General features: G+C 38.7%; 1 protein-coding gene across 5 annotated transcripts in view; it reads right to left on the minus strand.

Moving 5' to 3' along the window:
• Positions 1-12601, minus strand: part of LOC120091223 (P-loop containing nucleoside triphosphate hydrolases superfamily protein) — a 37403-nt gene that overhangs the window by 4992 nt on the left and 19810 nt on the right. For 4 of the 5 annotated variants that reach the window (XR_016524439.1, XR_016524440.1, XM_039049144.2 and 1 more), the window contains one exon: positions 10362-10459. Coding sequence is in view for 3 of the 5 variants with exons in the window: in XM_039049144.2 (XP_038905072.1) it covers positions 10362-10459 (98 nt within the window). In the remaining 2 variants the exon portion in view is untranslated. Of the gene's footprint in view, positions 1-9810; positions 9948-10361; positions 10460-12601 lie in introns of those variants that run through there. The other variant, XM_090306745.1, reaches the window with a different exon arrangement.

Raw genomic sequence — 12601 nt, forward strand, 5'->3', positions numbered from 1 at the left:
TTTGGTATCATCGGAATACTACATGGTTTGACTCCTAGTTTACCTGTCTCAGACAATAAATCAAGTACGTAGGTAAATACCTTTCTTGCTTCTCATTACTTCAATACCCAAGAAATACTTCAATGGCCCCAAATCTTTGGTATGAAATTGACTCTGGAGAAAGGTCTTGAGAGAGGATATACCTGATACATCATTTCCAGTGATAACGATATCATCAACATATACAACAAGCAAAGTAATACCACTGTCAGATTTTCGATAGAATATAGAATGATCAGACATACTCTTCTTCATACCAAAACATTCGAGTGTTTGACTAAACTTACCAAACCATGCACGAGGACTTTGTTTCAGTCCATACAAAGATTTTCGAAGGCGACATACTTATCATTCTCCCCCTTAGCAACAAACCCAGATGGTTGCTCCATATAGACTTCCTCTTGAAGATCACCATGAGGAAAAGCATTCTTAATGTCAAGTTGACGCAAAGGCTAATTGTGAGTAGCAACCATCGATTGAAGATACATATATATAACCAATTAAGAAACCCTAATCTAGGAGATATAAAATTACGATAGAGGACAACTAATTATAATTGCAATATAAATATATATCAAAACAAGACCCAACTTGCTAACACAAGAATCAAAGTTTTTCCTGAGTAACCCTTTGGTGAGAATATCAGCAACCTTTTTTACTAGAAGGAATGTAAGGGATACAGATACTACCACTGTCCAATCTTTCTTTGATGAAGTGTCTATCAATTTCCACGTGTTTTGTCTTATCATGTTGAACCGGATTATTGGATATGTTTATCGCTAGTTTGTTATCACAATAGAGCTTCATAGGAAGATCACTGTCTTGATGGAAATCAGACAGAACTTTCTTCAACCAGATTCCTTCACATATTCCCAGACTCATAGCTATGTATTCCGCTTCAACACTGTTTCTAGCAACCACACATTGCTTCTTACTTCTCCAAGTAACAAGATTACCCCACACAAAAGTACAGTACCCAGATGTCGATCTTCTGTCTATAACAGATCTTATCCAATCAAAGTAAGTGTACACCTCAATACATCGTCTGTTGGTTTTCCTGAACATCAGACTCTTACCTGGAGTAGTTTTCAAATACCTCAGGATTCGATTTACAGCCTTCATATGTTCTTCGTAAGGTGCCTGCATAAACTGACTAACTACACTGACGGCGTAGGATATATCTGGTCTAGTATGGGATAAGTAAATCAATTTTCCCATTAGACATTGGTATCTCTCTTTATTGATGGGAACTTTGTTAACAGAATCACCCAGCTTAGCGTTGAATTCTACAGGAGTATCAATAGGTTTACATTCAATCATACCTATTTCTTTCAATAAATCAAGTATATATTTCCGTTGAAAAACAGAAATCCCCTCTCTTAATCTTGCCACTTCCATTCCTAGAAAATACCTTAATCTTCCAAGGTCTTTAATCTCAAACTCCTCGGTCATTTTCCTTTTAAGCTTGATAATCTCAGCAGTATCATCCCCTGACGGAACAATATCGTCTACGTACACAATAAGAACAATCTTCCTCGATATTGACCTTTTTGTGAACAAGGTGTGATCAGAGTGCCCTTGAGTATAACCTTGGGACTTAACAAAGGTAGTGAACCTGTCAAACCAAGCTCTTGGAGACTGTTTCAAACAATACAGAGACTTCCTGAGTTTACACACCTGATGGTCAAACTGAGCTTCAAAACCAGGAGGAGGGCCCATATAAACCTCTTCCTCTAATTCACCATTTAGAAACGCATTCTTCACATCGGGTTGATGGAGGCCAGTCTTTGTTAACTACCACTAAAAGGAGAACTCGAACTGTATTTAGCTTCGCTAAAGGAGAAAAAGTCTCTGAGTAGTCTATTCCAAAAGTCTAAGTAAACCCTTTAGCAACCAATTTGGCATTGTACCTGTCAAGAGTTCCATCAAACATACTTTATGGTGAACACCCACTTGCTCCAAACTGTCTTATGCCCTTTAGGAAGAGCAACATGATCCCAAGTATTGTTCTTTTCAAGAGTCCTCATCTCTTCCATGACTGCAGCAACCTTCCATTCAGGAACCTCCATTGCTACATGTATAATGTTTGGTATCATTACTGTATCCAGACTCATAGTGAGAGCCCTGAAGTCGGGAGATAAATTACAATAAGATAGAAAGCTATGCATGAGATATTTAGTGTAAGACCTAGTACCCTTTCTCAATGCAATGGGTAGATCAAGAGAGGCACCATAACTTTCTATTTTGTCAGACCCCTCATCAATAAGAGGATAATGATCACACTCAATTCCCTGCGGCAGAGTCTCATCCTCTAGTACTTCTTCCAAAGACTCATCCCTACCTGCAACTTTGTCATTTCCTAGAGTTATCACATCAATTTTGTCATTCCCAACCACATCCACATCACACATATCACCCTCGATACAAGCATCAGTGTTACCAGAAGTTTTGTCATTCTCACTCATATCACATATATCACCCTTGTAAAACTCTTAGGTTTGAGAAAGAATCAGAATACTCTATTCATTCACCAAGGATATGAATATATACAAGTGTACAAAGCATAAAAAAAAAATATCACAAAATATTTACAAGAATGGAAAACCCAAACTATAGAATTATAACAATCCCCCTCAAGTTGGAGCATATACGTTAATCATGCCCAACTTGTTACATAGATACGTCTTTCATCCAATGCTTTTGTGAAGATATCTCCTAATTGTTCTTCAGTCTTCACATATCCTGTAGATACCAACCTTTGTTGAATTTTCTCACGTACAAAATGGCAATCAACTTTAATATGTTTAGTCCTTTCATGAAATATTGGATTAGACGCAATATGATATGTTGTTTGATTATCACACCACAACTTTGTCGGTGTGGTGATTTCAAATCCCAACTCAACAAGAAGTTCATATATCCAAATCAATTCACACACAGATTGTGCCATTGCTCTATATTCTGATTCTGCACTTGAACGTGACACCACATTTTGCTTCTTACTCTTCCAAGAAATCAAATTACCACCAACAAAAACACAATACCCTGAGGTTGATCTTCTGTCTTCTTTAGATCCTGGCCAATCGGCGTCTGAGAAACATTCAATATTAGTATGACGATAATCCTTATATAATAAACCACGCCCGGGAGCAGCCTTCAAATAACAAAGAATCTGTTCCAATGCAGCCCAATGATCAACTGTAGAGCATGCCATGACATGTACTGATTCACAATACTTACTGAATAGGCTATGTTGGGTCGAGTCACTGTAAGGTAATTAAGTTTTTCCACTAACCTCCTATATCTTTCAGGATCTTTTAGCAATTTTCCATCTTTTGTGAGCTGTAAGTTGGGCATCATTGGGGTACTACATGGCTTAGCCCCTAGCTTTCCTGTTTCAGTCAACAAGTCAAGTACATATTTTCTCTGTGATAATTGAATTCCTTTCTTGCTTCTTATTGCCTCAATTCCTAAGAAGTATTTTAACATACCCGAATCTTTTGTATGGAATTGTCTATGAAGAAAGGTCTTTAGAGATTGGATACCTAAAACATCATCACCAGTAATCACAATATCATCCACATATATGACTAACAAGATGGCACCACCCACAGACCTCTTAAAAAAGACTAAATGATCTGACATGCTCTTCCGCATTCCAAAGCTTTCAATCACCTGACTAAATTTACCAAACCAAGCTTATGGGCTCTACTTTAATCCATACAAGGATTTACGAAGGCGACACACCGTTCCATTCTCCCCCTGAGCAACAAACCCTGATAGTTGCTCTATATACACCTCTTCTTGAAGATCACCATGAAGAAATGCATTTTTAATATCAAGCTGATGTAAAGATCAATGATTGATTGAAGCTAATGAAATAAACAACCTCACATATGCCATTTTTGCTACTGGAGAAAAAGTATCAGCATAATCAACACTATAAGTTTATGCGTAGCCTTTCGCTACAAGGCGCGCTTTTAACCGAGCAACAGAACCATCAGGATTGGCTTTAACTGCAAACACCCATTTGCAACCGATAGCCTTCTTTCCTGTAGGGAGGGAAATTAAATCCCAAGTACAATTATCATCTAAGGCAGTCATCTCCTCCACCATTGCGGTACACCAACCAGGATGAGACAAAGCCTCATGAATAGTTTTCGGGATGGATACAGACTCTAAGGATGCAATGAATGAACATGTGGAAGGCAACAAATGGTTATATGAAACAAAAGAAGAAATAGGATGAGCACATGTACGTTTACCTTTACGAAGAGCAATAGGAAGATCATCACTCGTTTCTGGATCCAATGACGAAAAAGACTCTGGTATAGGGTATGGAACTGAAGGAGGTTGTCGTCGAGTATAAACCTTAACAGTGGGTGGAAGAGTAGAGGTAGCCACAGGTAGAGATGAATCAGGAAGAGGATCGGAAGGAGAAATAACTGTGTAGACAAGGAAATCATCCTCTAATTCCTTATACTCCCCCCGACTCTTATTCGAAGAGAAAGACGGTGATGAAAAAAATGGAGTATGTTCAAAAAATGTGATATCAGGAGAGACGAAATATTTATTTAGACTAGGACAATAACACCGATACCCCTTTTGGACACGGGAATAACCAAGGAAAAATATTTTAAGGACTTTGGATCCACCTTGGTATGCTGAGGCCGAACATCCCGAACAAAGCAAGTACAACCAAATATTTTGGGTGGAATGGGAAACAAATGTTGCTTGGGGCATAAAGTACGAAAAGGTATCTCACCCTTAAGAATGGAAGAGGGCATGCGATTTATTAAAAAACAAGCTGTGGAAACAGCATCAGCCCAAAAGGATTTTGGAACATGCATCTGAAACATCAAAGCTCTGGCTGTCTCAAGGAGATGACAGTTCTTTCGCTGCAACCCCATTTTGAGATGGAGTATCGACACAAGAAGATTGATGAAGAATGCCATGGGCATCTAAATAAGACTTGAGTGTATGAGAGAAATATTCCTTAGCATTATCACTCCGTAGGATTTTAAGAGCACCACTAAACTGAGTTTGAATTTCAGCATGGAAGTTACAAAAATGAGAAAGTGACTCGGAACGATTTTTCATTAAATATAACCACGTAATACGAGAATAGTCATCGACAAATGTAACAAAATACCTAAACCCTCCTTTGGACTCAACAGGACATAGACCCCAAACATCAGAATGGACTAATTCAAAAGGAGCACTAGCTCGTTTATTGACTCGAGGATACGAACTCAAACGATGAAATTTAGCAAATTGACATGACTCACAATCTAAAGAAGACAAATGTTGAAGTTGTGGACGAAGGCTCTTCAACACAGAGATAGACGGATGACCCAAACGACAATGATCTTCAAAGGGAGACGACACACTAGAGCATGTGATGGCCGTAGGTGTTTATGGTTCAAAGATGTAAAGACCTCCAAATTCCCGCCCTTTACCAATAGTTTGTTTCGTCGTAAGATCCTAAGATAAGCAATAACCAGGAAAAAAGGAGACACAACAATGAAGATCACAAGTGAGTTTACTGACCGAAATCAAATTAAACGAGAAATGTGGTAAATTTAAAACTGATGACAAAGAAATTGATTCAGTGAGATAGACAGTTCCTGATCCTAAAACAGGAGTGGAGGTTCCATCGGCTATAGTGACGTTAGGTGAAGAGGTAGATGGACAAAGGTTAGAGAATAAATTGGGGTTACCTGTCATATGGTCTGTAGCACCAGAGTCGATGACCCATTTTGACGTGGAGGAAAGAAGGCATTTAGAAATGTTATCTGTCTTTGCGATGGTCGTAATGGGAGTAGAAGATGATGCCTTCAATGACTCTTGATACTGCTGAAATTTAGCAAACTCCTTTGCAGAAATCGTAATTGACTTGTCAAGATTATCAGGAGTAGAGGCGACGTGTGCAGAGGGTGATGGCATCCTCTGACCCTTATTCAGCAATCTTCTGCATTCACGTTTCGTATGGCCAGGTTTATGACAATAATAGCAAACAACACCTCCTGGATTTAATCTCCATGAATAGTAGTTGGACCAATTCAACTTGTGTTCAGTTATTTTTGACACCATAGGAACAATCTCAGACATTACTGGTTTCTTATCAACTATTACCTCAAAAAATAGACACCGGACAACAGAAAATCAAAACCTAATTTACCGAAGAGATGTCTTTACCAGCAATGAGTATATCCATATATCCCAAATAAACACACCACCAAGAAGAGTCAACAACACTGAGGAAACCGACAAAAGACGAACCAAAATCGATGGCGCACGCGCCTACACGCACCGGCGCGTGGACGGACGGCAAGTTGGAACAAGCAGCACGTGAGCCCCACGCGCTGGTCAGATGAGATCCGGACTTTGGGGTTTTGTAGATCGGCGGCTGGGCTCCTCGACGGACTAGGCGGTGTCGAAAGAATGGCCTTTTTTTTTCCGGCAGAGACGACGGTTGACGGCGGCGGCGGCTAACGACGACTATGAGCAAAAGTGTAAACTCACCTCTCCACAAAACCCTAAACATATCACAAACAGGTTCTAAATTCTCAAACCCTAAGGTTCACAAAACCAGTTTATTTAGGTTGCTCTAATACCATGTAAAACTCTTAGGTTTGAGAAAGAATCAGAATACTCTATTCATTCACCAAGGATATGAATATATACAAGTGTACAAAGCATAGAAAAGGAAAATATCACAAAATATTTACAAGAATGGAAAACCCTAACTATAGAATTATAACAATCCTCAACACAGATATTAATATTACCATAAATAAGAGTACCTTGAGCTGGTGTTGGTTCCAATTCATGGACCATAGCTGGAGAAGCAACAAGTGGCACTATTTCTTTTCTGAGATTCTTCTTGTAGTACATTATCCAAGGAACCTATTTAGTAGGTAGGACACTATCATTCGTGACAAAGATGGGTTCAAGAAGCAAGTCTATAGGAATTGAAGATGTGGACCAATTAGTCTCTCCACTAGTACTCTCCCCTTGAAGAGGATTAATAGGAAAGAAAGGTTTATGCGCAAGAAACGTGACATCCATAGAGACAAAATACTTCTATAAGGATGGATGGTAACACTTATACCCTTGTTGGTGAAGAGGATACCCGATAAAGACACATATCTAAGCACGAAGGGTAAATTTAGTGCAGTTAGGACCATGAGTATGGACATAGGCAATGCACTCAAACACTCGAAGAGGGACATCAGGAATAAGATGAGTGGCTGGGTATGACTCTTTGAAGCACTCAAGAGGAGTTTGAAATTGGAGAACACGAGAAGACATTCGATTGATAGGATGCACTGCAGTCAGAACAACATCCCCCCATAAGTAAGAAGGAGTATACACACAAGAACTTTGATGGACAATTCCTTTAGAAGCCAAAAAATCATGGAAGATGTTAAAGAACTCACGATCGTTGTCACTGCGAAGGATGGCAATTTTAATGTTAAACTGAGTCCCCACAGTCGTATAAAACTATTGGAATATCGATGATACTTCCGATTTATCAGTGAGAAGGAACACCCAAGTAAGACGAGGGATCATCGATAAAGGTCACGAACCAACGTTTCCCAGAAGAAGTAGTGATGTCTGAGGGACCCCAAACATCACCATGGATAAGAGTAAAAGGCTGAGATGGTTTGTAAGATTGGGATCGAAAAGAGACCGGATGTTGTTTAACACGAATACACACATCACAAGACAAGGAAGAGACATCAACATTATGGAATAAATGAGGAAATAAATATTTCATATATTGAAAACTTGGGTGACCAAGACGAAAATGTCATAACATATAATCCTTTTCAGAAAGCAAGAAGATACTTAACTAGTTCTATAACAATTCCTAGAGGAAGCATCGACATTAAGGAAATAGAGCCCCCTATCGTGTCGGACAGTACCAATCGTCATCTCCGAGCTCAGATCCTGAAAGGAAATAGTATCAGGTGAGAATACAACTTGACAATCCAAATCTCTAGTAATCTTACTGATAGATAGTAAGTTGTATGACATTTTCGAGACATGCAACACAGCTACCCTTTCTCGCAACAAGAGCAAAGGGGCAATCCGAATTCTCTCATTACCAACACTTGGATAATATGGAAGGAACTGATCAGATGAGCCAGTCAAATGATCTGTGGCTCCTAAATCAAGAATCCACGGTTTTTTACTTAATACTAAGAAGGCTGAAGGACTGAAACGTACCTAACCGGATAATAGCACTGACTCTGACAGTACCAGAGTTATTCTGGTTATTCACCTGAGATTGAGACTCAGAAGCACCATTTGTAGAATCACTCACAAGTGCTCGACCAGAATTTGACTTATCATGACGACATCTACTATTCGGAGGACAACCATGTAACTTCCAGCACTGATCCTTAGTATGCCAAGGCTTCTTGCAATGTTCACATACTGAAGGAAGTATACTATTCTACTTGTCACCATCAAGCCCAGATGACTTTGCACTAAATGCAGCAGAATCTGTGGAAGAAACTATAGGATTTTTCATGGCACTCGATCTATCCTCCTCTAAACAAACCTTAGAGCAGACGTCCATGAGGGAAGGTATTGATCTCTGTCCCAGTATTCGACTACGCACAGTATCAAATTTGGAATTCAAACCAACAAGAAAGTCATAAACACGATCAGTTTCCTCAATTTTTGAACACTAAACTCCACCACACGGACAGTTCTAGACAATTTCACGACATAGATTCATCTCCTGCCAAAGTAAAGACAATTTGTTGAAATAGGAAGTCACATTCATCGTTCCTTATTTACACTCATTGACCTGTTTATTCAATGTGTACAATCGTGATGCATTCTACCTCTTAGAATATAACTTTTGTACTGCACCCTAAATATCTTGAGCAGTTGCAGTATAAAGTAAGGGTTTTCCTATCTATGGTTCCATACTGTTAACTAACAACGAACAAAGTAAAGAGTCTTCTCCTTTCCAAATGCGCTCTTGTGGATCTCCTAGTCTGAGTCTTGGTATCTCACCAGTTAAATATTCAAACTTGTGACGCCGCTCAATGGATTAAGACAAGGAAAAGTAGTTATGGCCATTCAGTTTCTCTCCTGCAATGAAACTGCAAAAATTCCTATAGAACCAAACATAACATTTGTTATAGACAAAGTAGGAAAGGTGGTTATCGGATTTTTTGAATACATCGATAGACTTGAGGATAAATCTGAATTTGCAAAATTTGGTTGGAGATTTGTAGCTGGCCCAAGAGCTGCTCCAAGAGCAACAATTTGTTGTTGGAGACTAGCCAATTGTTGTTGGACCACCGTTGGAGATAAGCCCATCGAACGCGAAGCACCATTGCTGGCCGAGAAGGCTGGTTGCTGTCCACTGTGAGAAAATGAGGACTTTCCCGTTTCAAAGGTACGCTTACGGTCGGGTAAAGATGGTTGTTGTCCACTGTGGAGACTATCAGCGCTGCTAATGACACCAGCTCTCAGGTAAAGAGTCATCGACGGAAGTGCGACGCTCAACATGGGTTGGCGCTGCTGGATGATGCTGGCGCTCGGGTAGTGCAACGCCGGCGTAAATACAGCAGTCGAGTGGCTTCCGGCATGGGCTGGGTTCGGTGGGCTGGCGCTCAATAAAAGCCCACTTGGGCGGATGGGATCTGGTAGACCGATGCTTGGGTAGGGAAGCTTTGGTGGGTTTCTGGCAGCTGCAGTTAGCTGGGACGTCGATTGGCCGAGAAGGAAAGACAGTGTTGTCTGAAGGTAATGATCGACGGCTGCTTGCACGACAACGGTATGGGCTGCATTGGCAGCGGTGGCGGCTGCTTCTGTTGGTGAAGATTGATAGACCACAGGTTGATTTTCATCAACAATGGCTAGAGTTTCGTCACCATGCTCTGATACCATATTGAAATAAGAAGAAGACACAATGTTTACATGGAAAACCCTAGAACAGGGAAAAAACACCAGATAGAAGAGTACTTTTTTATTATTCTTTTTCTTATCTAAATACAAGAGAGAGCATATAGACTTGTAGGAAACCTTAATACATACTAGGGCAAAGAAAAAGTACTAGAATATCCTTAGGGCTAATACATAACAGCCCTCTATTTATAACAATTAGTATGGTTGGATATCTTTTAATTAGAAACAAAGTTTTCATTGTCGAAGTAACTACATATATTATTAAACGAAGTAACAGATTAGACCACCTTTTAACTTTGAGGCTTCAATTAATATATGTAAAAAGGAGATGCATGATCAACCAAACCCTTTGAAGATACAACTGAGAAGAAAGTCCAGAAAAAAACCTGCACTCTTTTTCCCGTCTCTCATTCTCCTCTGAACTTCTCAAACTTTGCTTAAGTACCTCACATTCTTCACGACAAGACTCCAAATCATTCATCACCTGTATCGTAAAGTTAAAATCTTTAACCATCATAAACAAGAAAGCACTGCACATTTTATACACTAAACTGCATAAAGGTCGTAAGAACGTTTGACAAGAAAGAGAGACATGCAATTCCATGAATGTATACTGCAAAATAAAATGGACTAACCATCTTGTCTTAACATTCCATCTTTGGATTAATGGTAACTGGTATGAATTTATTCATGGAACAGTTTGATGACTATTTATAATTTTGTCTAAACCTTCATTAGATAGCTCAAATTCTTAGAAGGTATAATAACTTGATGTAAGATTAGCTCTTTATTTCCAGCTGTAAAGTCCATATATAGCTTGTCAGATTAGCCCTAAAACTACTGTAGCAAGGCTACTGTGTGCTTGTGACCCATAATGACTCATCGTTTTGGTAATGTCGTTAACCTAGACATTCAGGGGAAGAAAGTAAAGGGCTATTTTCCCAGTGAGATAAAATATGTACATTTGCGAACAATAAGACCTATCTTATAGGCTTTGATATTAAAGATATACGACCATTTAAACACCAATAATTCATTCAAACTTTTCACGTGAACTATCTCCTTTATGCATTGTGAAGACTGAAGGATATATTTTCATAGCAAATGGTGATAAAAATACCTTTTAATGGTAATATTTGGCTTATTATAAAATAGAAGAATTTCCATTAGGATGGAAGCCATTCCTATTTTTTAGGGTGCCACTTGCTTTGTTGCTTCTTCTAGGGGGGCTTATAGGTTACACAGAAAGAAATTTCATATCTGGGAGTACTTAGTACGATAACAGTAAATTTCATATTTGGTTACGTATTTCATAGTCCAATAACAGTAAAATGTTATTTGGGAAAACTTAAACCTTAGATCAGAAGAACTTCCAAAGAAGTACTAGAAATACTTAAAACTTTTAAATTCCACAATCTTTTCACTAAATAATAGGGTTTTTTTTTAGTTTAACAACATGTAGGGGTAGTGATTCAAACATCTAACTTTTAGAACAAACTTAATATTTTAGGGAATGAAATTTAAATGTTCCAACATTGATTTAGTTTAAAAAAATACAAACATTAAACATAACATACTTTAAACAAAGAACCTTAAGTTGAACTAATACATGGCTCGTGTATTTGCTTTGTTTGAGAATTATATACCATTTAGAATTGATAATGAAACGAAAGTGCTTTAGAATAATAAGTTTGCTTTGCTTCTTTCTTATACTATCACTAAACAAATCAGCACAAAAATTATTTTTTTTCTATACTAAAAGGATACCAAAACGGAATAATATTAGTGCTGGTTGAAAGGTGTTGGCTTGCAAAATTACTACGCAGTCTCCTTCCAATCTTCAATAATGCAAGGATTACTCTATTAGTTATCCACTGACATTTTGATAATATAATACAACTGTTAAAAGAAAATTAGGGTTTATTCCTAATTATTTTATTTTTCATTATTATTTCCTTTTTGATATTTTCTATTTATGTATTTTCCTTTATTGGTTCATTGGTAATTTATTCACCTTGTAGAAGGTTGATTATGTACTCTGAATTACTCTAAGTTATTGTGATTTATTCAATAATATACAAATTTAACATGGTATCAGAGCACTAGGGTTTTGTATCGTTGAACTCTAGCAACCTCTAATCTCTACCTCCGTCGGTCTGATTAGCCACCAACGGAAGCAGCCCTACATGTAGATTCGTCACTTCCGCTTCTCTCTCTAGCAGATCCACACACAGACCATCTCCGATCAGCAGCCCAAGTCTGTTTTTGCTTCGCCTCAATCAAGTCATTGCCCAGTCTCAACCGTGTGGGTCTTTTCCAAGTTCGTGGCCCTTAGCACCATCACCTGAACTGTGGGTTTTGTTATTTAGTTCAGATTAATGCCCAGGTCTGTCTCCGATCCACCACCCTTCGTCGCTTCAAATTTGCTCCGCCCCCCACATCATTCTGTTTGATTTCTGCTGTCGTTTGTTCGTTGGTTGTGTCCACCAGTCGTCGCTTTCTATTCTTCCAATGTCGCCGGAGTTTGAAGTGTTACCTCCACCACTAGTTGTCGCATGGGTCTTCAAAGAGTTGGATCCACAGACCTTGACCTACTGGCTCGGTTATCATACAGAAGATAATTTTA

This window comes from Benincasa hispida, chromosome 11, assembly GCF_027475165.1.
Source record: "Benincasa hispida cultivar pf3 chromosome 11, pf3_genome.v1.1, whole genome shotgun sequence".
Taxonomy (NCBI): domain Eukaryota; kingdom Viridiplantae; phylum Streptophyta; class Magnoliopsida; order Cucurbitales; family Cucurbitaceae; genus Benincasa; species Benincasa hispida.